Source organism: Taudactylus pleione, unplaced genomic scaffold, assembly GCF_031769625.1.
Source record: "Taudactylus pleione unplaced genomic scaffold, aTauple2 ptg001956l, whole genome shotgun sequence".
NCBI lineage: Eukaryota > Metazoa > Chordata > Amphibia > Anura > Myobatrachidae > Taudactylus > Taudactylus pleione.
The window spans coordinates 4,272,376-4,299,083 of NW_028286352.1; the positions used below are offsets into that span (position 1 = coordinate 4,272,376).

The 26,708-nt window shown below is 50.5% G+C and overlaps 1 protein-coding gene across 1 annotated transcript in view; it reads right to left on the reverse strand.

The window, feature by feature from the left end:
* LOC148436119 (matrix metalloproteinase-18-like) overlaps nucleotides 1-26,708 on the reverse strand; it is a 57,353-nt gene that overhangs the window by 24,618 nt on the left and 6,027 nt on the right. The window contains exons 3-4 of the mRNA XM_088465297.1: nucleotides 19,765-19,946; nucleotides 17,076-17,310 (exon numbers count right to left, since the gene is read on the reverse strand). Coding sequence (XP_088321423.1) covers nucleotides 17,076-17,310; nucleotides 19,765-19,946 — 417 coding nt within the window. The remainder of the gene's footprint in view (nucleotides 1-17,075; nucleotides 17,311-19,764; nucleotides 19,947-26,708) is intronic.

Genomic DNA, 26,708 nt, shown 5'->3' on the forward strand with positions numbered 1-26,708 from the left:
TATGTGATGCAGGGGGCTGTGGTGACATGGTGCAGGTTATGTGATGCAGGGGGCTGAGGTGACATGGTGCTGGTTATGAGATGCAGGGGGCTGTGGTGACATGGTGCTGGTTATGTGATGCAGGGGGCTGTGGTGACATGGTGTAGGTTGTTATGTGATACAGGGGGCTGTGGTGACGGTGCTGGTTATGTGATGCAGGGGGCTGTGGTGACAGGGTGCTGGTTATGTGATGCAGGGGGCTGTGGTGACATGGTGTAGGTTGTTATGTGATGCAGGGGGCTGTGGTGACATGGTGCTGGTTATGTGATGCAGGGGACTGTGGTGACATGGTGCTGGTTATGTGATGCAGGGGACTGTGGTGACATGGTGCTGGTTATGAGATGCAGGGGGCTGTGGTGACATGGTGCTGGTTATGAGATACAGGGGGCTGTGGTGACATGGTGCTGGTTATGTGATGCAGGGGACTGTGGTGACAGGGTGCTGGTTATGTGATGCAGGGGGCTGTGGTGACATGGTGCTGGTTATGAGATGCAGGGGGCTGTGGTGACATGGTGCTGGTTATGTGATGCAGGGGGCTGAGGTGACATGGTGCTGGTTATGAGATGCAGGGGGCTGTGGTGACATGGTGCTGGTTATGTGATGCAGGGGGCTGTGGTGACATGGTGCAGGTTATGTGATGCAGGGGGCTGAGGTGACATGGTGCTGGTTATGAGATGCAGGGGGCTGAGGTGACATGGTGCTGGTTATGTGATGCAGGGGGCTGTGGTGACATGGTGTAGGTTGTTATGTGATACAGGGGGCTGTGGTGACATGGTGCTGGTTATGTGATGCAGGGGGCTGTGGTGACAGGGTGCTGGTTATGTGATGCAGGGGGCTGTGGTGACATGGTGTAGGTTGTTATGTGATGCAGGGGGCTGTGGTGACATGGTGCTGGTTATGTGATGCAGGGTACTGTGGTGACATGGTGCTGGTTATGTGATGCAGGGGACTGTGGTGACATGGTGCTGGTTATGAGATGCAGGGGGCTGTGGTGACATGGTGCTGGTTATGAGATACAGGGGGCTGTGGTGACATGGTGCTGGTTATGTGATGCAGGGGACTGTGGTGACAGGGTGCTGGTTATGTGATGCAGGGGGCTGTGGTGACATGGTGCTGGTTATGAGATGCAGGGGGCTGTGGTGACATGGTGCTGGTTATGTGATGCAGGGGGCTGTGGTGACATGGTGCTGGTTATGTGATGCAGGGGACTGTGGTGACATGGTGCTGGTTATGTGATGCAGGGGACTGTGGTGACATGGCATAGTTGTTATGTGATGCAGCGGACTGTGGTGTGGTGACATGGTGTAGGTTATTATGATGCAGGGGGCTGTGGTGACATGGTGCTGGTTATGTGATGCAGGGGGCTGTGGTGACATGGCATAGTTGTTATGTGATGCAGCGGACTGTGGTGTGGTGACATGGTGTAGGTTATTATGATGCAGGGGGCTGAGGTGACATGGTGTAAGTTGTTATGTGATACAGGGGGCTGTGGTGACATGGTGCTGGTTATGTGATGCAGGGGACTGTGGTGACAGGGTGCTGGTTATGAGATGCAGGGGACTGTGGTGACAGGGTGCTGGTTATGAGATGCAGGGGGCTGTGGTGACAGGGTGCTGGTTATGAGATGCAGGGGGCTGTGGTGACATGGCATAGGTTGTTATGTGATGCAGCGGACTGTGGTGTGGTGACATGATGTTGGTTATTATGATGCAGGGGGCTGTGGTGACATGGTGCTGGTTATGAGATGCAGGGGGCTGTGGTGACATGGCGTAGGTTGTTATGAGATGCAGGGGGCTGTGGTGACATGGCGTAGGTTGTTATGAGATGCAGGGGGCTGTGGTGACATGGTGCTGGTTAGGTGATGCAGGGGGCTGTGGTGACATGGTGCTGGTTATGTGATGCAGGGGGCTGTGGTGACATGGTGCTGGTTATGAGATGCAGGGAGCTGTGGTGATATGGCATAGTTGTTATGTGATGCAGCGGACTGTGGTGTGGTGACATGGTGTAGGTTATTATGATGCAGGGGGCTGTGGTGACATGGTGCTGGTTATGTGATGCAGGGGGCTGTGGTGACATGGCATAGTTGTTATGTGATGCAGCGGACTGTGGTGTGGTGACATGGTGTAGGTTATTATGATGCAGGGGGCTGAGGTGACATGGTGTAGGTTGTTATGTGATACAGGGGGCTGTGGTGACATGGTGCTGGTTATGTGATGCAGGGGACTGTGGTGACAGGGTGCTGGTTATGAGATGCAGGGGACTGTGGTGACAGGGTGCTGGTTATGAGATGCAGGGGGCTGTGGTGACATGGTGCTGGTTATGAGATGCAGGGGGCTGTGGTGACATGGCATAGGTTGTTATGTGATGCAGCGGACTGTGGTGTGGTGACATGGTGTTGGTTATTATGATGCAGGGGGCTGTGGTGACATGGTGCTGGTTATGAGATGCAGGGGGCTGTGGTGACATGGCGTAGGTTGTTATGAGATGCAGGGGGCTGTGGTGACATGGCGTAGGTTGTTATGAGATGCAGGGGGCTGTGGTGACATGGTGCTGGTTATGTGATGCAGGGGGCTGTGGTGACATGGTGCTGGTTATGTGATGCAGGGGGCTGTGGTGACATGGTGCTGGTTATGAGATGCAGGGGGCTGTGGTGATATGGCATAGTTGTTATGTGATGCAGCGGACTGTGGTGTGGTGACATGGTGTAGGTTATTATGATGCAGGGGGCTGTGGTGACATGGTGCTGGTTATGTGATGCAGGGGGCTGTGGTGACATGGCATAGTTGTTATGTGATGCAGCGGACTGTGGTGTGGTGACATGGTGTAGGTTATTATGATGCAGGGGGCTGAGGTGACATGGTGTAGGTTGTTATGTGATACAGGGGGCTGTGGTGACATGGTGCTGGTTATGTGATGCAGGGGACTGTGGTGACAGGGTGCTGGTTATGAGATGCAGGGGACTGTGGTGACAGGGTGCTGGTTATGAGATGCAGGGGGCTGTGGTGACATGGTGCTGGTTATGAGATGCAGGGGGCTGTGGTGACATGGCATAGGTTGTTATGTGATGCAGCGGACTGTGGTGTGGTGACATGGTGTTGGTTATTATGATGCAGGGGGCTGTGGTGACATGGTGCTGGTTATGTGATGCAGGGGGCTGTGGTGACATGGCGTAGGTTGTTATGAGACGCAGGGGGCTGAGGTGACATGGTGTAGGTTGTTATGAGATACAGGGGGCTGTGGTGACATGGTGCTGGTTATGTGATGCAGGGGACTGTGGTGACAGGGTGCTGGTTATGAGATGCAGGGGACTGTGGTGACAGGGTGCTGGTTATGAGATGCAGGGGGCTGTGGTGACATGGTGCTGGTTATGTGATGCAGGGGGCTGTGGTGACATGGTGCTGGTTATGTGATGCAGGGGGCTGTGGTGACATGGTGCTGGTTATGAGATGCAGGGGGCTGTGGTGATATGGCATAGTTGTTATGTGATGCAGCGGACTGTGGTGTGGTGACATGGTGTAGGTTATTATGATGCAGGGGGCTGAGGTGACATGGTGTAGGTTGTTATGTGATACAGGGGGCTGTGGTGACATGGTGCTGGTTATGTGATGCTGGGGACTGTGGTGACAGGGTGCTGGTTATGAGATGCAGGGGACTGTGGTGACATGGTGCTGGTTATGAGATGCAGGGGGCTGTGGTGACATGGTGCTGGTTATGAGATGCAGGGGGCTGTGGTGACATGGCATAGGTTGTTATGTGATGCAGCGGACTGTGGTGTGGTGACATGGTGTAGGTTATTATGATGCAGGTGGCTGTGGTGACATGGTGCTGGTTATGTGATGCAGGGGGCTGTGGTGACATGGCGTAGGTTGTTATGAGACACAGGGGGCTGAGGTGACATGGTGTAGGTTGTTATGAGATACAGGGGGCTGAGGTGACATGGTGTAGGTTTTTATGAGATGAAGGGGGGCTGTGGTGACATGGTGTAGGTTATTATGGGATGCAGGGGGCTGTGGTGACATGGCGTAGGTTGTTATGTGATACAGGAGGCTGTGGTGACATGGTGCTGGTTATGTGATGCAGGGGGCTGTGGTGACATGGCGTAGGTTGTTATGAGACACAGGGGGCTGTGGTGATATGGTGTAGGTTGTTATGTGATACAGGAGGCTGTGGTGACATGGTGTAGGTTGTTATGAGTTACAGGGGGCTGTGGTGATATGGTGTAGGTTATTATGGGATGCAGGGGGCTGTGGTGATATGGTGTAGGTTTTTATGAGATACAGGGGGCTGTGGTGATATGGTGTAGGTTATTATGGGATGCAGGGGTCTGTGGTGACATGGCGTAGGTTGTTATGAGATGCAGGGGGCTGTGGTGACATGGTGTAGGTTGCTATGTGATACAGGAGGCTGTGGTGACATGGTGTAGGTTGTTATGAGATACAGGGGGCTGTGGTGATATGGTGTAGGTTATTATGGGATGCAGGGGGGCTGTGGTGACATGGTGTAGGTTGTTATGAGATGCAGGGGGCTGTGGTGACATGGTGTAGGTTGTTATAAGATACAGGGGGCTGTGGTGATATGGTGTAGGTTATTATGATGCAGGGGGGCTGTGGTGACATGGTGTAGGTTGTTATGAGATGCAGGGGGCTGTGGTGACATGGTGTAGGACGTTATGAGATGCAGGGGGGCTGTGGTGACATGGTGTAGGTTGTTATGAGATGCAGGGGGCTGTGGTGACATGGTGTAGGACGTTATGAGATGCAGGGGGCTGTGGTGACATGGTGTAGGTTATGAGATACAGCAGGCTGTGGTGACATGGCGTAGGATGTTATGAGATGCAGGGGGCTGTGGTGACATGGTGTAGGTTATGAGATACAGGAGGCTGTGGTGACATGGCGTAGGATGTTATGAGATGCAGGGGGCTGTGGTGACATGGTGTAGGATATTATGAGATGCAGGGGGCTGTGGTGACATGGTGTAGGATGTTATGAGATACAGGGGGTTGTGGTGACATGGTGTAGGATATTATGAGATGCAGGTGGCTGTGGTGACATGGTGTAGGATGTTATGAGATACAGGGGGCTGTGGTGATATGTTGTAGGTTGTTATGAGATGCAGGGGGCTGTGGTGACATGGCGTAGGTTGTTATGAGATGCAGGGGGCTGTGGTGACATGGCGTAGGTTGTTATGAGATGCAGGGGGCTGTGGTGACATGGTGCTGGTTATGTGATGCAGGGGGCTGTGGTGACATGGTGCTGGTTATGTGATGCAGGGGGCTGTGGTGACATGGTGCTGGTTATGAGATGCAGGGGGCTGTGGTGATATGGCATAGTTGTTATGTGATGCAGCGGACTGTGGTGTGGTGACATGGTGTAGGTTATTATGATGCAGGGGGCTGTGGTGACATGGTGCTGGTTATGTGATGCAGGGGGCTGTGGTGACATGGCATAGTTGTTATGTGATGCAGCGGACTGTGGTGTGGTGACATGGTGTAGGTTATTATGATGCAGGGGGCTGAGGTGACATGGTGTAGGTTGTTATGTGATACAGGGGGCTGTGGTGACATGGTGCTGGTTATGTGATGCAGGGGACTGTGGTGACAGGGTGCTGGTTATGAGATGCAGGGGACTGTGGTGACAGGGTGCTGGTTATGAGATGCAGGGGGCTGTGGTGACATGGTGCTGGTTATGAGATGCAGGGGGCTGTGGTGACATGGCATAGGTTGTTATGTGATGCAGCGGACTGTGGTGTGGTGACATGGTGTTGGTTATTATGATGCAGGGGGCTGTGGTGACATGGTGCTGGTTATGTGATGCAGGGGGCTGTGGTGACATGGCGTAGGTTGTTATGAGACACAGGGGGCTGAGGTGACATGGTGTAGGTTGTTATGAGATACAGGGGGCTGTGGTGACATGGTGCTGGTTATGTGATGCAGGGGACTGTGGTGACAGGGTGCTGGTTATGAGATGCATGGGACTGTGGTGACAGGGTGCTGGTTATGAGATGCAGGGGGCTGTGGTGACATGGTGCTGGTTATGTGATGCAGGGGGCTGTGGTGACATGGTGCTGGTTATGTGATGCAGGGGGCTGTGGTGACATGGTGCTGGTTATGAGATGCAGGGGGCTGTGGTGATATGGCATAGTTGTTATGTGATGCAGCGGACTGTGGTGTGGTGACATGGTGTAGGTTATTATGATGCAGGGGGCTGAGGTGACATGGTGTAGGTTGTTATGTGATACAGGGGGCTGTGGTGACATGGTGCTGGTTATGTGATGCTGGGGACTGTGGTGACAGGGTGCTGGTTATGAGATGCAGGGGACTGTGGTGACATGGTGCTGGTTATGAGATGCAGGGGGCTGTGGTGACATGGTGCTGGTTATGAGATGCAGGGGGCTGTGGTGACATGGCATAGGTTGTTATGTGATGCAGCGGACTGTGGTGTGGTGACATGGTGTAGGTTATTATGATGCAGGGGGCTGTGGTGACATGGTGCTGGTTATGTGATGCAGGGGGCTGTGGTGACATGGCGTAGGTTGTTATGAGACACAGGGGGCTGAGGTGACATGGTGTAGGTTGTTATGAGATACAGGGGGCTGAGGTGACATGGTGTAGGTTTTTATGAGATGAAGGGGGGCTGTGGTGACATGGTGTAGGTTATTATGGGATGCAGGGGGCTGTGGTGACATGGCGTAGGTTGTTATGTGATACAGGAGGCTGTGGTGACATGGTGCTGGTTATGTGATGCAGGGGGCTGTGGTGACATGGCGTAGGTTGTTATGAGACACAGGGGGCTGTGGTGATATGGTGTAGGTTGTTATGTGATACAGGAGGCTGTGGTGACATGGTGTAGGTTGTTATGAGATACAGGGGGCTGTGGTGATATGGTGTAGGTTATTATGATGCAGGGGGGCTGTGGTGACATGGTGTAGGTTGTTATGTGATACAGGGGGCTGTGGTGACATGGTGTAGGTTGTTATGAGATGCAGGGGGCTGTGGTGACATGGTGTAGGACGTTATGAGATGCAGGGGGGCTGTGGTGACATGGTGTAGGTTGTTATGAGATGCAGGGGGCTGTGGTGACATGGTGTAGGACGTTATGAGATGCAGGGGGCTGTGGTGACATGGTGTAGGTTATGAGATACAGGAGGCTGTGGTGACATGGCGTAGGATGTTATGAGATGCAGGGGGCTGTGGTGACATGGTGTAGGTTATGAGATACAGGAGGCTGTGGTGACATGGCGTAGGATGTTATGAGATGCAGGGGGCTGTGGTGACATTGTGTAGGATATTATGAGATGCAGGGGGCTGTGGTGACATGGTGTAGGATGTTATGAGATACAGGGGGTTGTGGTGACATGGTGTAGGTTATGAGATGCAGGGGGCTGTGGTGACATGGCATAGGTTGTTATGTGATGCAGCGGACTGTGGTGTGGTGACATGGTGTAGGTTATTATGATGCAGGGGGCTGTGGTGACATGGTGCTGGTTATGTGAAGCAGGGGGCTGTGGTGACATGGCGTAGGTTGTTATGAGACACAGGGGGCTGAGGTGACATGGTGTAGGTTGTTATGAGATACAGGGGGCTGAGGTGACATGGTGTAGGTTTTTATGAGATGAAGGGGGGCTGTGGTGACATGGTGTAGGTTATTATGGGATGCAGGGGGCTGTGGTGACATGGCGTAGGTTGTTATGTGATACAGGAGGCTGTGGTGACATGGTGCTGGTTATGTGATGCAGGGGGCTGTGGTGACATGGCGTAGGTTGTTATGAGACACAGGGGGCTGTGGTGATATGGTGTAGGTTGTTATGTGATACAGGAGGCTGTGGTGACATGGTGTAGGTTGTTATGAGATACAGGGGGCTGTGGTGATATGGTGTAGGTTATTATGGGATGCAGGGGGCTGTGGTGATATGGTGTAGGTTTTTATGAGATACAGGGGGCTGTGGTGATATGGTGTAGGTTATTATGGGATGCAGGGGGCTGTGGTGACATGGCGTAGGTTGTTATGAGATACAGGGGGCTGTGGTGATATGGTGTAGGTTATTATGGGATGCAGGGGGGCTGTGGTGACATGGTGTAGGTTGTTATGAGATGCAGGGGGCTGTGGTGACATGGTGTAGGTTGTTATAAGATACAGGGGGCTGTGGTGATATGGTGTAGGTTATTATGATGCAGGGCGGCTGTGGTGACATGGTGTAGGTTGTTATGTGATACAGGGGGCTGTGGTGACATGGTGTAGGTTGTTATGAGATGCAGGGGGCTGTGGTGACATGGTGTAGGACGTTATGAGATGCAGGGGGGCTGTGGTGACATGGTGTAGGTTGTTATGAGATGCAGGGGGCTGTGGTGACATGGTGTAGGACGTTATGAGATGCAGGGGGCTGTGGTGACATGGTGTAGGTTATGAGATACAGGAGGCTGTGGTGACATGGCGTAGGATGTTTTGAGATGCAGGGGGCTGTGGTGACATGGTGTAGGTTATGAGATACAGGAGGCTGTGGTGACATGGCGTAGGATGTTATGAGATGCAGGGGGCTGTGGTGACATTGTGTAGGATATTATGAGATGCAGGGGGCTGTGGTGACATGGTGTAGGATGTTATGAGATACAGGGGGTTGTGGTGACATGGTGTAGGATATTATGAGATGCAGGTGGCTGTGGTGACATGGTGTAGGATGTTATGAGATACAGGGGGCTGTGGTGATATGGTGTAGGTTGTTATGAGATGCAGGGGGCTGTGGTGACATGGCGTAGGTTGTTATGAGATGCAGGGGGCTGTGGTGACATGGCGTAGGTTGTTATGAGATGCAGGGTGCTGTGGTGACATGGTGTAGGTTGTTATGATGCAGGGGGCTGAGGTGACATGGTGTAGGATGTTATGAGATGCAGGGGGGCTGTGGTGACCTGGCGTAGGTTATTATGGGAGGCAGGGGGGCTGTGGTGACATAGCGTAGGTTATGAGATGCAGGGGGCTGTGGTGACATGCAGTGATGTAACTATAAATTTTGCTCCCCCCTGCCAAAAAAGTTTCTGCCCCCCCCCCTTCCCCCCAAAATGGTATTCACAGCTACCCTACGTGCGATTACAGAGCTGCGATCTCAATAGCGATCCTTGGTGATTCAGGCCCTGTATTTTATAATAAGCATCAGACTGTGCTAGGAAAATAGAACAATCTGAAGCTTAATACTGTATATACAGACCAGCAGCATCTAAAATATACCTAAAAAAAGGTATAGGTTCTCTTTTCACTAAATAAACAATCTAATACTGTAATCCCTTCCTAAGGGATTTGTAGTGCAAATCAGTACTGGCATAGGGCAGTGTGTATGGGCGGTCTCCCGGCCCCCCATACACATGAAGAAGAGACTGCGGTGAGGGGGGCAGAACACGTCCCCCCTGTCCGGGACCAGATAATGGTCGTTCGGTGTATGAATGACCATCATCTGCAGATATATCTGTGCACTGCATACTGTACTCGCCTCACCTTAACACACACATTTGTAGTACAAATCACAATGTCACCTGGCATGCCCTTAGGAAGGGATTGATTACAAAACCAGGGAATAGGTTCTCTCACTATAGTTTTTCTCTTCACTAAATAATCAATACAGTACTGTATTGATTATTTAGTGAAGAGAGAAACTATAGGGAAGATAGATTCAAAAAATATACCCTGGTTTTGTTATTATTCCTTCACTTTCTAAGGGGAAGCCAGGTGACATGGTGATTTGGGATTTGTACCCATTTTTGTTATTTTTAATTTAACATAATATATATGCGGCAAGCACTGCAATGCAGCCCACTGACTCAGCCCAAGCTTAAGCCTAAAACACCAAATGTATCATATTTGAGCCTCTCCACAGCTCTTTTCACAACCTCTCCCCAGCCTTACTTACAGCCTCTCCCCAGCCCTACTTACAGCCTCTCCCCCTGCCTTACTTACAGCCTCTCCCCAGCCTTACTTACAGCCTCTCCCCTGCCTTACTTACAGCCTCTCCCATGCCTTACTTACAGCCTCTCTCCAGCCTTACTTACAGCATCTCCCCAGCCCTACTTACAGCCTCTCCCCTGCCTTACTTACAGCCTCTCCCCAGCCCTACTTACAGCCTCTCCTCAGCCCTACTTACAGCCTCTCCCCAGCCCTACTTACAGCCTCTCCCCAGCCCTACTTACAGCATTTCCCCAGTCCTACTTACAGACTCCCCATTCCTACTTACAGCCTCTCCCCAGCCCTACTTACAGACTCCTCATTCCTACTTACAGCCTCTCCCCAGCCCTACTTACAGCCTCTCCCCAGCCCTACTTACAGCCTCTACCAAGCCCTACTTACAGCCTTTCCACAGTCCTACTTACAGCCTCTCCCCAGCCCTACTTACAGCCTTTCCCCAGTCCTACTTACAGCCTCTCCCCTGCCTTACTTACAGCCTCTCCCATGCCTTACTTACAGCCTCTCCCATGCCTTACTTACAGCCTCTCCCCTGCCATACTTACAGCCTCTCCCCAGCCCTACTTACAGCCTCTCCCCAGCCCTACTTACAGCCTCTCCTCAGCCCTACTTACAGCCTCTCCCCAGCCCTACTTACAGCCTTTCCCCAGCCCTACTTACAGCATTTCCCCAGTCCTACTTACAGACTCCCCATTCCTACTTACAGCTTCTCCCCAGCCCTACTTACAGACTCCTCATTCCTACTTACAGCCTCTCCCCAGCCCTACTTACAGCCTCTCCCCAGCCCTACTTACAGCCTCTCCCCAGCCCTACTTACAGCCACTCCCCAGCCCTACTTACAGCCTTTCCACAGTCCTACTTACAGCCTTTCCCCAGTCTTACTTACAGACTCCCCATTCCTACTTACAGCCTCTCCCCAGCCCTACTTACAGACTCCCCATTCCTACTTACAGCCTCTCCCCAGCCCTACTTACAGCCTCTCCCCAGCCGTACTTACAGCCTTTCCACAGTCCTACTTACAGCCTCTCCCCAGCCCTACTTACAGCCTTTCCACAGTCCTACTTACAGATTCCCCATTCCTACTTACAGCCTCTCCCCAGCCCTACTTACAGACTCCCCATTCCTACTTACAGCCTCTTCCCAGCCCTACTTACAGACTCCCCATTCCTACTTACAGCCTCTCCCCAGCCCTACTTACAGCCTCTCCCCAGCCCTACTTACAGCCTCTCCCCACTCCCAGCCCTTTTTACAGACTTTCCCCACCACAGTATCACAGCCGCTGCCCAGTCCTTTTCACAGCTGCTGCCCAGCCCTGATACAGGGCCCCTTCAGGCCGCCTGCGGTCCTCAGGCAGCAGCTCACTTCGATAGGCAGCAGCACTCTTCTCTAAGTTCAGACAGTCACTGTGAGTGTGACTGTGACACACAGCCCCTGCTCCGCTGGCCGGCTCAAGGCTCCCACAGGGACAGTAGTTATGCCACTGTGTGGGCTACAGGCTCTAGTCTTCTCCCCAGCCCTTATTATTACAGGCTCTAGTCTCCCCCCCAGCCCTTATTATTACAGGCTCTAGTCTCCCCCCCAGCCCTTATTATTACAGGCTCTAGTCTCCCCCCAGCCCTTATTATTACAGGCTCTAGTCTCCCCCCCAGCCCTTATTACAGGCTCTAGTCTCCCCCCAGCCCTTACTATCACACGCTCTAGTCTCCCCCCCAGCCCTTATTATTACAGGCTCTAGTCTCCCACCCAGCCCTTATTATTACAGGCTCTAGTCTCCCCCCAGCCCTTATTATTACAGGCTCTAGTCTCCCCCCAGCCCTTATTACAGGCTCTAGTCTCCCCCCCAGCCCTTATTACAGGCTCTAGTCTCCCCCCCAGCCCTTATTATTACAGGCTCTAGTCTCCCCCCCAGCCCTTATTATTACAGGCTCTAGTCTCCCCCCCAGCCCTTATTATTACAGGCTCTAGCCTCCCCCCCAGCCCTTATTATTACAGGCTCTAGTCTCCCCCCCAGCCCTTATTATTACAGGCTCTAGTCTCCCCCCCGCAGCCCTTATTATTACAGGCTCTAGTCTCCCCCCCGCAGCCCTTATTATTACAGGCTCTAGTCTCCCCCCCAGCCATTATTATTACAGGCTCTAGTCTCCCCCCCAGTCCTTATTATTACAGGCTCTAGTCTCCCCCCCTGGCCCTTATTATTACAGGCTCTAGTCTCCCACCCAGCCCTTATTATTACAGGCTCTAGTCTCCCCCCAGCCCTTATTATTACAGGCTCTAGTCTCCCCCCGAGCCCTTATTATTACAGGCTCTAGTCTCCCCCCCAGCCCTTATTACAGGCTCTAGTCTCCCCCCCAGCCCTTATTACAGGCTCTAGTCTCCCCCCCAGCCCTTATTATTACAGGCTCTAGTCTCCCCCCCGCAGCCCTTATTATTACAGGCTCTAGTCTCCCCCCCTGGCCCTTATTATTACAGGCTCTAGTCTCCCCCCGAGCCCTTATTATTACAGGCTCGTCTCCCCCCCAGCCCTTATTACAGGCTCTAGTCTCCCCCCCAGCCCTTATTACAGGCTCTAGTCTCCCCCCCAGCCCTTATTATTACAGGCTCTAGTCTCCCCCCCAGCCCTTATTACAGGCTCACCACAGCCCCCTGTATCACATAACAACCTACACCATGTCACCACAGCCCCCTGCATCTCATAACAACCTACACCATGTCACCACAGCCCCCTGCATCTCATAACAACCTACACCATGTCACCACAGCCCCCTGTATCACATAACAAGCTACACCATGTCACCACAGCCCTCTGCATCTCACAACAACCTACACCATGTCACCACAGCCCCCTGCATCTCATAACAACCTACACCATGTCCCCACAGCCCCCTGCATCTCATAACAACCTACACCATGTCACCACAGCCCCCTGCATCTCATAACAACCTACACCATGTCACCACAGCCCCCTGTATCACATAACAAGCTACACCATGTCACCACAGTCCCCTGTATCACATAACAACCTACACCATGTCACCACAGTCCCCTGTATCACATAACAACCTACACCATGTCACCACAGCTCCCTGCATCTCATAACAACCTACACCATGTCACCACAGCCCCCTGCATCTCATAACAACCTACACCATGTCACCACAGCCCCCTGCATCTCATAACAACCTACACCATGTCACCACAGCCCCCTGCATCTCATAACAACCTACACCATGTCCCCACAGCCCCCTGCATCTCATAACAACCTACGCCATGTCACCACAGCCCCCTGTGTCTCATAACAATCTACACCATGTCACCAGTGGCGTAACTAGTGTCCCTGCAGCCCCCGCGGTGGCTTGGGGGCGGCGCCGAAGGAGAGCGCTAGCTGCCAAAGAAGCGAGGGGAGAGAGAGGAAGCCGCGCCGAGTGCTCATTCAGTGCAGTGTACTGTTAGGCTGCGCGGCGCTGGAGACGGAGGAGGACCAGGACGAGTCACTGGCCAGACGCGAGGGAGCCGGCGGAGCCGTTGTCTGTCAGTCACAGTCACACAGTGTGTGACTGACTGTGAAGAAGAGTGCTGACTGCTGTTGAGATGTCGAGGCGAGCGGCAGCTGCTTCCTGAGGACCGCGGGCGGCCTGCAGGGGCGTGGGAGCCGCCGCTGCGGCCAGACGGTTAATCACCGGCGGTGATACAGGGCTGGGCAGCAGCTGTGACAGTTACAGCCTGTATCACAGCTGCTGTCCAGTCCACCCCAGTATCACAGCGGCTGCTGCTGCCCTCCCCACCCCAGTGTCACAGCCGCTGCCCAGCCCAGCATCAGGGCTGGTCAGGGGCTGTGATACAGCAGGGTTGGGCAGGGCAGAGGCTGTAAAAAAAAAGCAGGCCCAGGGAGAGCCTGTAATAATAAGGGCTGGGGGCCACTAGAGTCTGTATAATAAGGGCAGAGGGGGAGACTAGAGCCTGTAATAATAAGGACTGTGGGGGAGACTAGAGCCTGTAATAATAAGGGCTGGGGGGGGAGACTAGAGCCTGTAATAATAAGGGCTGGGGGGGGGAGACTAGAGCCTGTAATAATAAGGGCTGGGGGGGAGACTAGAGCCTGTAATAATAAGGACTGGGGGGAAGACTAGAGCCTGTAATAATAAGAGCTGGGGGGGAGACTAGAGCCTGTAATTATAAGGGCTGGGGGGGAGACCAGAGCCTGTAATAATAAGGGCTGGGGGGGAGACTAGAGCCTGTAATAATAAGGGCTGGGGGGAGACTAGAGCCTGTAATAATAAGGGCTGGGGGGGAGACTAGAGCCTGTAATAATAAGGGCTGGGGGGGAGACTAGAACCTGTAATAATAAGGGCTGCGGGGGGGAGACTAGAGCCTGTAATAATAAGGGCTGCGGGGGGGAGACTAGAGCCTGTAATAATAAGGGCTGGGGGGGAGACTAGAGCCTGTAATAATAAGGGCTGGGGGGAGACTAGAGCCTGTAATAATAAGGGCTGGGGGGGAGACTAGAGCCTGTAATAATAAGGGCTGGGGGGGAGACTAGAACCTGTAATAATAAGGGCTGCGGGGGGGAGACTAGAGCCTGTAATAATAAGGGCTGCGGGGGGGAGACTAGAGCCTGTAATAATAAGGGCTGCGGGGGGGAGACTAGAGCCTGTAATAACTAGAGCCCTTATTATTACAGGCTCTAGTCTCCCCCACAGTCCTTATTATTACAGGCTCTAGTCTCCCCCTCTGCCCTTATTATACAGGCTCTAGTGGCCCCCAGCCCTTATTATTACAGGCTCTCCCTGGGCCTGCTTTTTTTTTACAGCCTCTGCCCTGCCCAACCCTGCTGTATCACAGCCCCTGACCAGCCCTGATGCTGGGCTGGGCAGCGGCTGTGACACTGGGGTGGGGAGGGCAGCAGCAGCCGCTGTGATACTGGGGTGGACTGGACAGCAGCTGTGATACAGGCTGTAACTGTCACAGCTGCTGCCCAGCCCTGTATCACCGCCGGTGATTAACCGTCTGGCCGCAGCGGCGGCTCCCACGCCCCTGCAGGCCGCCCGCGGTCCTCAGGAAGCAGCTGCCGCTCGCCTCGACATCTCAACAGCAGTCAGCACTCTTCTTCACAGTCAGTCACACACTGTGTGACTGTGACTGACAGACAACGGCTCCGCCGGCTCCCTCGCGTCTGGCCAGTGACTCGTCCTGGTCCTCCTCCGTCTCCAGCGCCGCGCAGCCTAACAGTACACTGCACTGAATGAGCACTCGGCGCGGCTTCCTCTCTCTCCCCTCGCTTCTTTGGCAGCTAGCGCTCTCCTTCGGCGCCGCCCCCAAGCCACCGCGGGGGCTGCAGGGACACTAGTTACGCCACTGGTGACATGGTGTAGATTGTTATGAGACACAGGGGGCTGTGGTGACATGGCGTAGGTTGTTATGAGATGCAGGGGGCTGTGGGGACATGGTGTAGGTTGTTATGAGATGCAGGGGGCTGTGGTGACATGGTGTAGGTTGTTATGAGATGCAGGGGGCTGTGGTGACATGGTGTAGGTTGTTATGAGATGCAGGGGGCTGTGGTGACATGGTGTAGGTTGTTATGAGATGCAGGGAGCTGTGGTGACATGGTGTAGGTTGTTATGTGATACAGGGGACTGTGGTGACATGGTGTAGGTTGTTATGTGATACAGGGGACTGTGGTGACATGGTGTAGCTTGTTATGTGATACAGGGGGCTGTGGTGACATGGTGTAGGTTGTTATGAGATGCAGGGGGCTGTGGTGACATGGTGTAGGTTGTTATGAGATGCAGGGGGCTGTGGGGACATGGTGTAGGTTGTTATGAGATGCAGGGGGCTGTGGTGACATGGTGTAGGTTGTTGTGAGATGCAGAGGGCTGTGGTGACATGGTGTAGCTTGTTATGTGATACAGGGGGCTGTGGTGACATGGTGTAGGTTGTTATGAGATGCAGGGGGCTGTGGTGACATGGTGTAGGTTGTTATGAGATGCAGGGGGCTGTGGTGACATGGTGTAGGTTGTTATGTGATACAGGGGGCTGTGGTGACATGGTGTAGGTTGTTATGTGATACAGGGGGCTGTGGTGACATGGTGTAGGTTGTTATGTGATACAGGGGACTGTGGTGACATGGTGTAGCTTGTTATGTGATACAGGGGGCTGTGGTGACATGGTGTAGGTTGTTATGAGATGCAGGGGGCTGTGGTGACATGGTGTAGGTTGTTATGAGATGCAGGGGGCTGTGGGGACATGGTGTAGGTTGTTATGAGATGCAGGGGGCTGTGGTGACATGGTGTAGGTTGTTGTGAGATGCAGAGGGCTGTGGTGACATGGTGTAGCTTGTTATGTGATACAGGGGGCTGTGGTGACATGGTGTAGGTTGTTATGAGATGCAGGGGGCTGTGGTGACATGGTGTAGGTTGTTATGAGATGCAGGGGGCTGTGGTGACATGGTGTAGGTTGTTATGAGATGCAGGGGGCTGTGGTGACATGGTGTAGGTTGTTATGTGATACAGGGGGCTGTGGTGACATGGTGTAGGTTGTTATGTGATACAGGGGGCTGTGGTGACATGGTGTAGGTTGTTATGTGATACAGGGGGCTGTGGTGACATGGTGCAGGATGTTATGAGATGCAGGGGGCTGTGGTGACATGGTGTAGGTTGTTATGGGATGCAGGGGGCTGTGGTGACATGGTGTAGGTTGTTATGGGATGCAGGGGGCTTTGGCGAGATGAAATTGCTCCTGTGCGAAGCTGGGGCGGGTCGCTGGTTTCCTATAATTGAAGCTAGATCACTGACAGGGTCAATGAATTTTGCTTGTGGTTGGGGTAGGAGCAGGAATTCTGGAAGGCACACTTCGCTGATATTTGTCAGAGACACCAGCAGGATTCAGAGCCCGAATGCAGAACGTGAGGATCATTAAGCAGCACGGTTTGGATGATTTTGCTCATCTCAATGTGAAATCCAATAGATGTCGGTTTGCTAAAATGTTATTATTTATAAGTAATATCATATGTGGTGTAAAGTAGTTTTGATGGATCTTTATGTATTTAAACACGACAGAACATCTATAGATAATATTTAAGACATGCAATTAATTTACCTTTCTTTTCATTAATTGACCATTTCTCGTCATTATCGAGGTGCAAGTCCCCATCTATGGCCTTCTTGCTTTTGCTGAATGGTGGCATAAAGGCATGACCCAGAACACGGCCTGGCCCATCGAAGGCATTATTCTGTCCGTCGTTATGCAGGCCAGACACAAAGAACATGTCGATGTCAGCTGTTTGGTTGCTAGCCACCTCCTCAAATTTAATGAGTGACACGGCCTCCCAGACCTGCAAATAGGCAGGAATAATAATTATGTACGTTTAAAAGATTGCATTAAATTTTGCGCTCTATCTGCGGGATGCAGTCCTGAAGTCCACGGTGACAATGTTGACCAACAGAATGTCGGCCGTTATGTCGACATGGTTAAAATGTCGACATCAGAAATGGTGACATACTAAATGTCAGCGTTAGGCATAAACAGACATTAAAAGCACTGACATTTATCAGTGTCGGCATGCAGACTGTCAACATCGTGAACATGTCCACATAGCAATCATGTTGACATGACGGATGGACACATAATATACCAAACCCTATATTCAGTCAAATAAGAAGCAAAATGACTACCATTTTGTTTTAATTGTAACGCCAGGATATGGGCCTGAGCCAGCGGCAGACACTACGCCGATCTTTGTGCAGTTAGACGATGTTTTTTGTACTTAATATGTGCCGCGATGGTAGTAGTCAGTATTTGAACGCACAGTGATTGACATTCAGTGTGCATTTACGGGAGGCCACAACCCATAAATGACGCTAATTGGGGCGTGCCCATATGCCTCCCATTTAATGTCAGGCTGGGGGTGAGCCCAGAACTCCTTCAATAGCTGGGCTGCCCCCAGCCCTCTCCCATTCCTCTTCGGGGCTGGCACCGCTGTGGCAGTGGGGGGTGCCCAACCTCCCGACAACCCCACGGAACACTTCGGCCCGCAGGTGGAACAGCGGGGCAGTGCCCGAAAAACAGGACTGTCCCGCTGAAAATCGGGATGGTTGGCGCACCTGTTCCACCCGCACTGGTCGAACGTGCCTCGAGCCGGCCCTGCTAGTCAAACACGGGTGTATCGCCACTGTTTCCTGGGTGTGTTGCAGCTAGCGACGGCGTCTTGGAAAGCAGCTTCACTGGAGCCAGCGGTTTACTTCCGGCGGACATTCTGAGCAGCCATCGGGTTGCAATGCGTCTTTGTATACAAGCGGCAAATCAAAGATGCAGCCAGGGGGCGTTCTCTGTACACGTTACAGCAGCTGCGGCATCAGCATAACTTCTAAATACTGCTGTGTACTAAGACGTAACCGCCACGGGACTAGCGCCCACCTCTGAATCTTGCCCTATGTAACTAACGCAAACATTCATATTGAAGGCCGGATGGTTTTGATTCCGCAGTGTAATATTTAAATCATGCTAAAAATGACATCTTGGAAGCCTCTTCTTTTTACACCTGGCCTGACATCTACTGGAGGGCAGATATATTATTTTTATCGTTTATTTATATGGCGCAACAAGTGTTCCGCAGCACCTTGCACAGTACATAAACAAATAGGTGACCAGCGACTTACAGCACAATACAATACAATACAATGCAGGACATGGATAATATATAATATATAATATACATTGCTACTTTAGCAACCATAACACCCAGATAGCAACAGCATAAATAACCAAGTGTTAAGTGACCTAGTGGGGAGTAAGAAAATAAAGTAAAGAGAAGCACAAGAGGGTAGAGGGCCCTGCTCGTTCTTACATACTAAAAGGGGAGGGGCAGACGAACAGGCGTGATATAAAATAGATATAAAAATAAAGTAAGCAAGTACTGCGCTTCTATTGTCTAAGATCTATCCTCTAAAATTCTAGTAGTATATCACATACTTTTATCATGTTATCTGTGTTGAAATGTATTTATCCTATAGCTGGCCGCTACTGCCCACTTTCCCTGTGGAATCAGAAGACAGAACAGAAAAGACCATACAGTAGCATTAGTCCATTTTGTTTTGAACAAGTGATTTTAAAAAATATTGGGGTCTATGGACTAAGCCTTGGAGAGAGATAAAGTGGACGGAGATAAGGTACCAACCAATCAGCTGCTAGCTGTCACTTTACAGGCTGTGCTTGAAAAACGACAGTTAGGAGCTGATTGGTTGGTACTTTATCTCCACCCACTTTATGGGCGAGAGGCAGCAAAGGGAGAAATGCGGTCAAACCCCCAAAATTCAGGTATGACCGCATTCTCATATGCACCAAGACCCGGAATGCGATGCACTCCAGGGCTTGGTTTGCGGTGGGTAATGCCATCTCCCGATGGCATTACCTTTTGAAGCCTATGGGCTTCTATCGGGAGTGTTCTGTGAGAGGGGTCCAATCAGATCCCTCCCAGCAACCCCGCAGAAGGACACTGGAGGGGCTTCTGGGTCATAGACCCGGAAGTTCCTCCATCGCAATAATGTGGCTTCTGCTTAGCAATGCTTTACCAATGGGCAGCATAGTGGTTATTATTGCAGCCTCATAGCAATGGGGTCATAGGTTATCTGTTTGGAGTTCATATGTTCTTCCCATGTGTGCCCGGGTTTCTCTGGTAGATATCTCTGCAATTAGTGAATAATACTTAAGTGAATACGGTGTTTTATATTGTAAAACTATCCTCTGCCATAGCTTAATAATAAATGTGTTACGGTGTTACATAAAATACCTTCAGGGCTTTAATGAGCTCATCTCGGACAGAGTTAGCCGGCAGCTGGGCAGTGGTGTTAATGATTTTGTAGGTAATGGTTTCTTTCTTCCACTTGGCTCCCACTTTGTACGACATGCGCTGCTCGTGTTTCCCGCAGCGCGGCAGCTTCATCGCTTCCACAGTATCTTCGTCCAGTCTACCTGGAAAAATAAGGTGAATTGGAGCCTTAGTAGAGTTTGTATTTCCTCTACAGTGACTTTCACGTTCTATATTACCTTTACCAGATACATTTATACATTAAATACAGTAACTACAAGTTTTATGCTGACAAGACACTAAACAGTAATTATTATTGTAGACCGGGTCGTCGAGAGCTAAACGGGGCCCAGATACTGGGGGGCGTGGGCAAATCCGAGATGTGTGGCCACTCCCCTTCCCCCCCAAACATTGAAAAAATACTATGTCCCCATCAGCAGTGCTGCAAAGGGGGACAATGGCCCCCTCCAGCTACTAACCCAGGCCCCTGCCAACAAGCCTTAGTAATAAATGCCCCCTCTTGCCTCCCCTGATTACAGATGGAGTTCTTTTCATGGTACATGTGAGCTATGGAGAGTGAGAGATTCGCCTTATTCTGGCCTGGACTCTGTTTTCTAATCCGAGGAAACGATGAACGCACATCTCCGATTTTTAGGGCCTGCGCAGGACCCGTTCTGTGCATGTTTTCTGTGTATACTCCAGGGTTAGCCATCAACCATCATTGGTTGGATATTTTTACCAGTGCCGGGAGAGATCTTACGGTAAAAGACCATCGCTTTCGTGTATTGGGCATGTGTGGCTGCAGTCTCTATTTATTTGCATACGAGCAGAAGTGAACTATGAATGGTATAACCATCGATGCTTTCCCTCAATGGTTAAAAATAATCGACCATCGATTTTTAGCCACTACCTCTCCTCACACCTCCCAAAATCAACAACAGATTTCAAATAAATCTATATTTCTTCTGTCTTCACTTAGAATGGGGAAATAACGCTCATCGGCTCATCAGTCCACCATCCATTGGTTTGAACTGTATAGAAAAAGAGCTAGTAAAGATAGCTAGATAGTGTTACTTATAACCTATAGGTCAATTATAATAATACACATTTAAATAAAAATGGACATATCCTTTATTTGACATTGTTCGCTAAACAAAGAATCATTGGTATTTAATACATAGAAAGTGATAAAAAATATTAAAATGTTACATGAAGTGTCTTATTTTGATGAACATCATCATAAACACATTTATGAACTTTGGATTTCAGTGAATGCAATCTGATTGGCCAACATGGTTTATCGCAAACTTAAGAGACTAGATGCAATGTTTAATGCTTTTATTTATTTTCGATCCAAATGATGTTCTAACCTCTAACAATCTGGCCTTTACATTTTAATTAAGAATGAAGTTTTATTTTTGTTATTTATGTTTTAAATTGGTTATTTTGTCGATAAGGGAGACTCCATTTTGTTCTTCCAGGGAGGCTTCACTAACTGGCCCAAGATTGCCACCGAGGTTAGTACTGAGTATGTGCTAGGCCATCTTGTCTTTACTGTGAGAGAGTGACACAGTGGGAGACAGACGTCTCCTACTTAGCTCTGAGAAACACGGCGTATTATCCTGCACTACCCACTGTTCCAGCATCCTGCGCCTTTACCAGCAAGCTATATACAGTCACCGGCTGGCGAGCTGCTTCACACCCTGCTCCATCATAATCAGTATCACAAGGAGTACAGCTGTACATCACACATCCTCCAATAAACCATACTACTGGTTAAGCAACTGGGCTGTAGTGATAAGTAGAGATGAGCGGTTCGGATTCTGTGGAATCCGAACCGCTCCGAACATAGGGGATCCGAGTCCACCCGAACCCTGTTCGGGTGTTCCCCGCCTGACTCAGGTCCCCGTTCTGGGCCGAACGGCGGCCGCCTGATGTCGGATTCTCGCTAGATAATCCGACATCAGGGCTCCTCGAGTGTAGGCCAGACCGCTGCGATAGCGGTCTGCCCTACACAGAACAAACACACAGCCACCAGCGGCAGCTGTGTGTTTGTTACAGCAGCCAATGAGAGTCACACAGACTCTCATTGGCTGCTGCACTGAGGGAGCCAGCCGGAGCTCACACAGGAGCTCCGTCTTACGACTCCCTCCTCGTCGCGTGGCAGCAGAGCGGACGGCAGCTGGAGCGGAGATACAGGTAAGTTTTTTTTTTTAATGTGTGTATGGGGGCCTGCTAATGGAGGGGCCTGCTACTGGGGGGGCATACTACTGGGGGCCCTCTACTGGGGGCCTGCTAATGGGAGGGCATACTACTGGGGGGCCTGCTAGTGGGGGGCCTGCAAATGGGGGGCCATACTACTGGGGGCATACTACTGGGGGGGCATACTACTGGGGGGGCATACTACTGGGGGGGCATACTACTGGGGGCCTGCTAATGGGGGGCATACTACTGGCAGGGCATACTACTGGGGGCCTGCTAATGGGGGGCATACTACTGGGGGGGCCTGCTAATGGGGGGCATACTACAGGGGGCCTGCTTATGGGGGGCATACTACTGGGGGGCCTGCTAATGGGGGGCATACTACTGGGGGCCTGCTTATGGGGGCATACTACTGGGGGGGGGAATACTACTGGGGGGCATGCTACTGGGGGGAATACTACTTGGGGCCTGCTAATGGGGGTCATACTACTGGGGGGGCCTGCTAATGGGGGGCATACTACTGGGGGCCTGCTTATGGGGGCATACTACTGGGGGGTATACTACTGGGGGCCTGCTAATGGGGTGCATACTACTGAGGGGGCATACTACTACTGGGGGCACTGCATAGGGGCCCCTACTACTAAGGGGACTGCATAGAGGGCACCACTACTGGGGGCATTGTGTAAGGGACACCACTGCTGGGGGCATTGTGTATAAGGGGCACTACTGTGGGCATTGTGTAAAAGGGTCACTACTGTGGGCATTGTGTAAAAGGGGCACTACTGTGTGTCATAACATAAATAAGAGACACTACTTTATGGTGTAATGTGAATCAGGGGCACTATGTGCGGTGTAATGCGAATAAGATTGTGCACTGTGACTCCTAGGGCCGTAGCCCACTTTGTAAACAAGTACTGTGATTCTGCTGGCCGTACCCCACTGGGTGGGTGCACTACTTTTAATTTCTGCCACTGCTGTGTGGCAATGTGTCATAGATGTGCTTTATACTGTGGTGTCTGTGTCGTTGTGCCGCTGCTTTGTCGCTTAGTAACTAGGGATGTGCGCCGGACCATTTTTGCCGGATTTGGATTTGGTTCTAATTCGTCGTCCGGCTTTGGATTTGGATTTGCCAAACTGCGGTGACTGGTTTTGGATTCGGATTTGGATTTTTTGCCAAAATTGGCAAAAAAAGCTAAAATTACATAAATTGGGCTTTTTTTTCTTCCTAGAGTGTTATTTACCTCAATAACATTAATTTCCAGTCATTTACAGTCAATTTAGACCACCTCACAGCTTAAATTATTGTTTTCACCATTATTGGCCAAAGGTTGCAGTGAGCTGACTGGTGACCAAGCGTCAGAGCAGCGGCGCAGTGGCACAGACACCACAGTTTAAAGCACATCTATGAAACTATGCCACACAGCAGTGGCAGAAATGAAAGGTAGTGCTAGATGGAATTGTCCTTGGGCCCTCCCACCCACCCTTTATGTTGGATCTTAAAAAGGACATGCACACTTTAACAAACGAAGCATTTCAGCGACAGGTACTGCCACTTTGTGGCTGAAGTGCTTAGTTTGTTTGGGCCCCCACAAAAAAATCTTCCAATCTACTAAAGGCAACAGGTCTACAGTGGTATGATGTCACCATCATTGCCATCCTCACCCTCATCAGTGTGTACATCATCCGATTCCTCACACAATATCAGTTCATCCCCGCTGGAATCCACCATTACAGAAGTATCTGTACTGTGACGTGATGGGTGGGAAAGGTTTTCCTCGTGAAATTTCCAGTTCATTTTAATGAACATCATTTTTTCTACATTTTATGGAAGTAGCCTCCTTCGTAGTTCGCTCACAAGGTTCCCGGCTTTACTGAAAACTCTCTCCGAGTACACACTGGAGGGTGGGCAGCTTAAATAATGCAAAGCCAGTTTATACAAGGGTCTCCAAATTGCCTTTTTTTTCTTCCAATATTCGAAGGGACTCTGTGACATGTCTACGTGTACGGTGTCCTGAAAATAATCCTCCACCATTCTTTGGATGGTAATCGTATTAGATGGAGTTGCGGTAGAGGTGTCACTGGTGTTGGGCAAATCTTTTAGACCCGACCAGATGTCAAAATGTTGACTTGACTTATCTGCATCACCACTGGGTCTTTTGGAAAAGGAGCATTTTTTTCTGGCTGCTGCTGGAGAAACCGAAGGAGGAGAATTCATCGTAGTGCCATGTGTCACTTCAGCTGCCAACTTACTCACCAGGAGCGCTTTGGTTCTTTTAAGATCTGGGTCAGTTGTAAAGAAAGACACAGCATATGACTTGAACCTAGGATCAAGAATGGTTGCTAAAATATAATGATCAGATTTCAAGATCTTGGCCACCCGTGGATCCTGGCGAAGCGAACAAAGGACTTGATCTATCAGTCCAGCATACTTTGCGGAATCACTTTGTTTAATCTCATCCTTCAATTTCTCCAGCTGCTTTTCCAAAAGCGAAATCAGGGGAATCACCTTACTCAAGCTAGCAGTGTCAGCACTCACTTCACAAGTGGCAACTTCAAATGGTTTGAGCACCTTGCACAAGACAGAAAGTACTCTCCACTGTGCTGGAGTAAGGTACATTCCCCCTCCTCTCCCAATGTCATGGCTTATCGTATAGCTATGGATGGCTTTTTGCTGCTCCTCCATCCGCTGAAGCATATACAGGGTTGAGTTCCACCTCGTTACCACTTCTTGATTCAGTTGATGGCAGGGCAAATTAAACTGCTCTGGCAGGTGCTGCAATCTCCTGCACGCTGTTGCTGAATGCCGAAAATGTCCCGAAATTTTTCGGGCCACAGACAGCATCTCCTGCACGCCCCTGTCGTTTTTTAAAAAACCCTGCACCACTAAGTTTATTGTGTGAGCAATACAGGGGATGTGTTGGAATTCACCCAGCTGTAATGCTTTCACTATATTTGTAGCATTGTCAGAAATCACAAATCCTGAGGAGAGTCCAAGTGGGGTAAGCCATGTTTCTATGACATCTCTTAGTTTTTCTAAGAGGTTGTCAGCGGTATGCCTCTTATTGAATCCGATGATGCACAGAGTTGCCTGCCTCTGAATGAGCTGGTGTTGTTTGTTAGATACTGCTGCTCCTGAAGGCGATTCACCCACCCAGTGGGCCGTCACAGTCATGTAATCTTTAGTTTGTCCACTACCGCTTGTCCACATATCTGTGGTTAAGTGGACAGTGGGTACAATAGCATTTTGCAGACCAATAATTAGGTTCTGTTTAACGTCCTGGTACAGCTGAGGAATGGCTTTTCGGGTAAAATTAAACCGAGATGGAATTTGGTACCGGGGACACATGACCTCAATAAGCTGTGTAAATCCCACTGCATTAATTGAGGATATTGGACGCAGATCTAATATTAGCATAGCTGTCATGGCGTCAGTGATCCGCTGTGCGACAGGGTGAGAGCTGTCATACTTGCTTCCCCTTGCAAGAGATTCTTTAACAGTCAATTGTTTTTTTGGTATACTACTAGTAGTCTTCTTGGTCCACTTCTGGGATGAAGATCCACCAGCAGCAGCAGCAGCAGCAGGCCTAGCGCTCAAAGATTCAGTTTCTTCTGAGGTGTCCTGGAAATTGGAGGAGTCACAGTGACTTAGCACTAACAAATTGGATGTTGTACTACCACTGATCATTCCTGAGGATATTGAGGAGGAAGTTGTTGTCGGCGGAGATTGCAGGTGCTGGGATTTAGTAGAGAGAAGGCATCTAGCTAATGCTGGACTGCTTGTTGTTATTTTTTTTGCAGTAGTTTCTGTTATCAAACACCTGTCATGAGCTCGCTGCAGATGACGTAATAGCGTAGAGGTTCCTAGATGCTTAACATCCCTACCTCTACTAACTGTGGTCTCACAGAGGCTACAAATGGCTTGACAAACGTTGTCAGGGTTTGGGTAAAAGTAATTCCACACAAAAGATGTGGATTTGTTGGTTCTATGCCCAAGCATGGCAATGGCCTTCTTATCTTGGCCAAGAGCTGCTTCCACTGGTGCCTGACTTATACAAATAATATCCTCATCCTCAACATCCTCATTAGTGCCAGCGTCAGCTGCACATATATTCATCTCATCCTCTTGCAATTCCACGGTGGCATCCTCAATTTCTATGTCCTCGGCAATACTGCTCATCCCCACAACTACAGATGGAAAAGAAACTGTGGGAGGGCGGCTTCTCTGAAAGGTCAGGCTTACACATAGAAATGCCACTTGAGGACCCACTTAGACTCTCCTCAGGGATATCTGACATTTGTGTTTCAAAAAACACAGTTTGTTCTACTGCCTTATTGGTTTTAAATTTTTTCACACTTCTATAGTCTGATTGAAAAGGTCTTTTATCATCATGAGAGGCACAAGATGCCTCACTGACAGTTGCAGAACCATCACTCAGAAATAAAGGGCAAAGCCTGAGTCTTTCCTTGCCGCTACGTGTGGTGAATGGTATGTTGCCAATTTTCTGTTTCTCTGCAATAGTAGTAGTCTTTAGAGGTTTTTTTTTTGTCTTTACCCCTGTGAAATCTACATTTTTTGATTTCAGGTTCCCTAAGTTTTTAAAGCCTCTACGCCCTTGAGCATCAGCTTTAGATGAAAGTGATGGACTTCCAGCCGCTGCAATGCTAGCATTTACATGTTGTTTCTGCTCTCCTCTCGGTTCATTCTCGTGATCCATATTACTTTA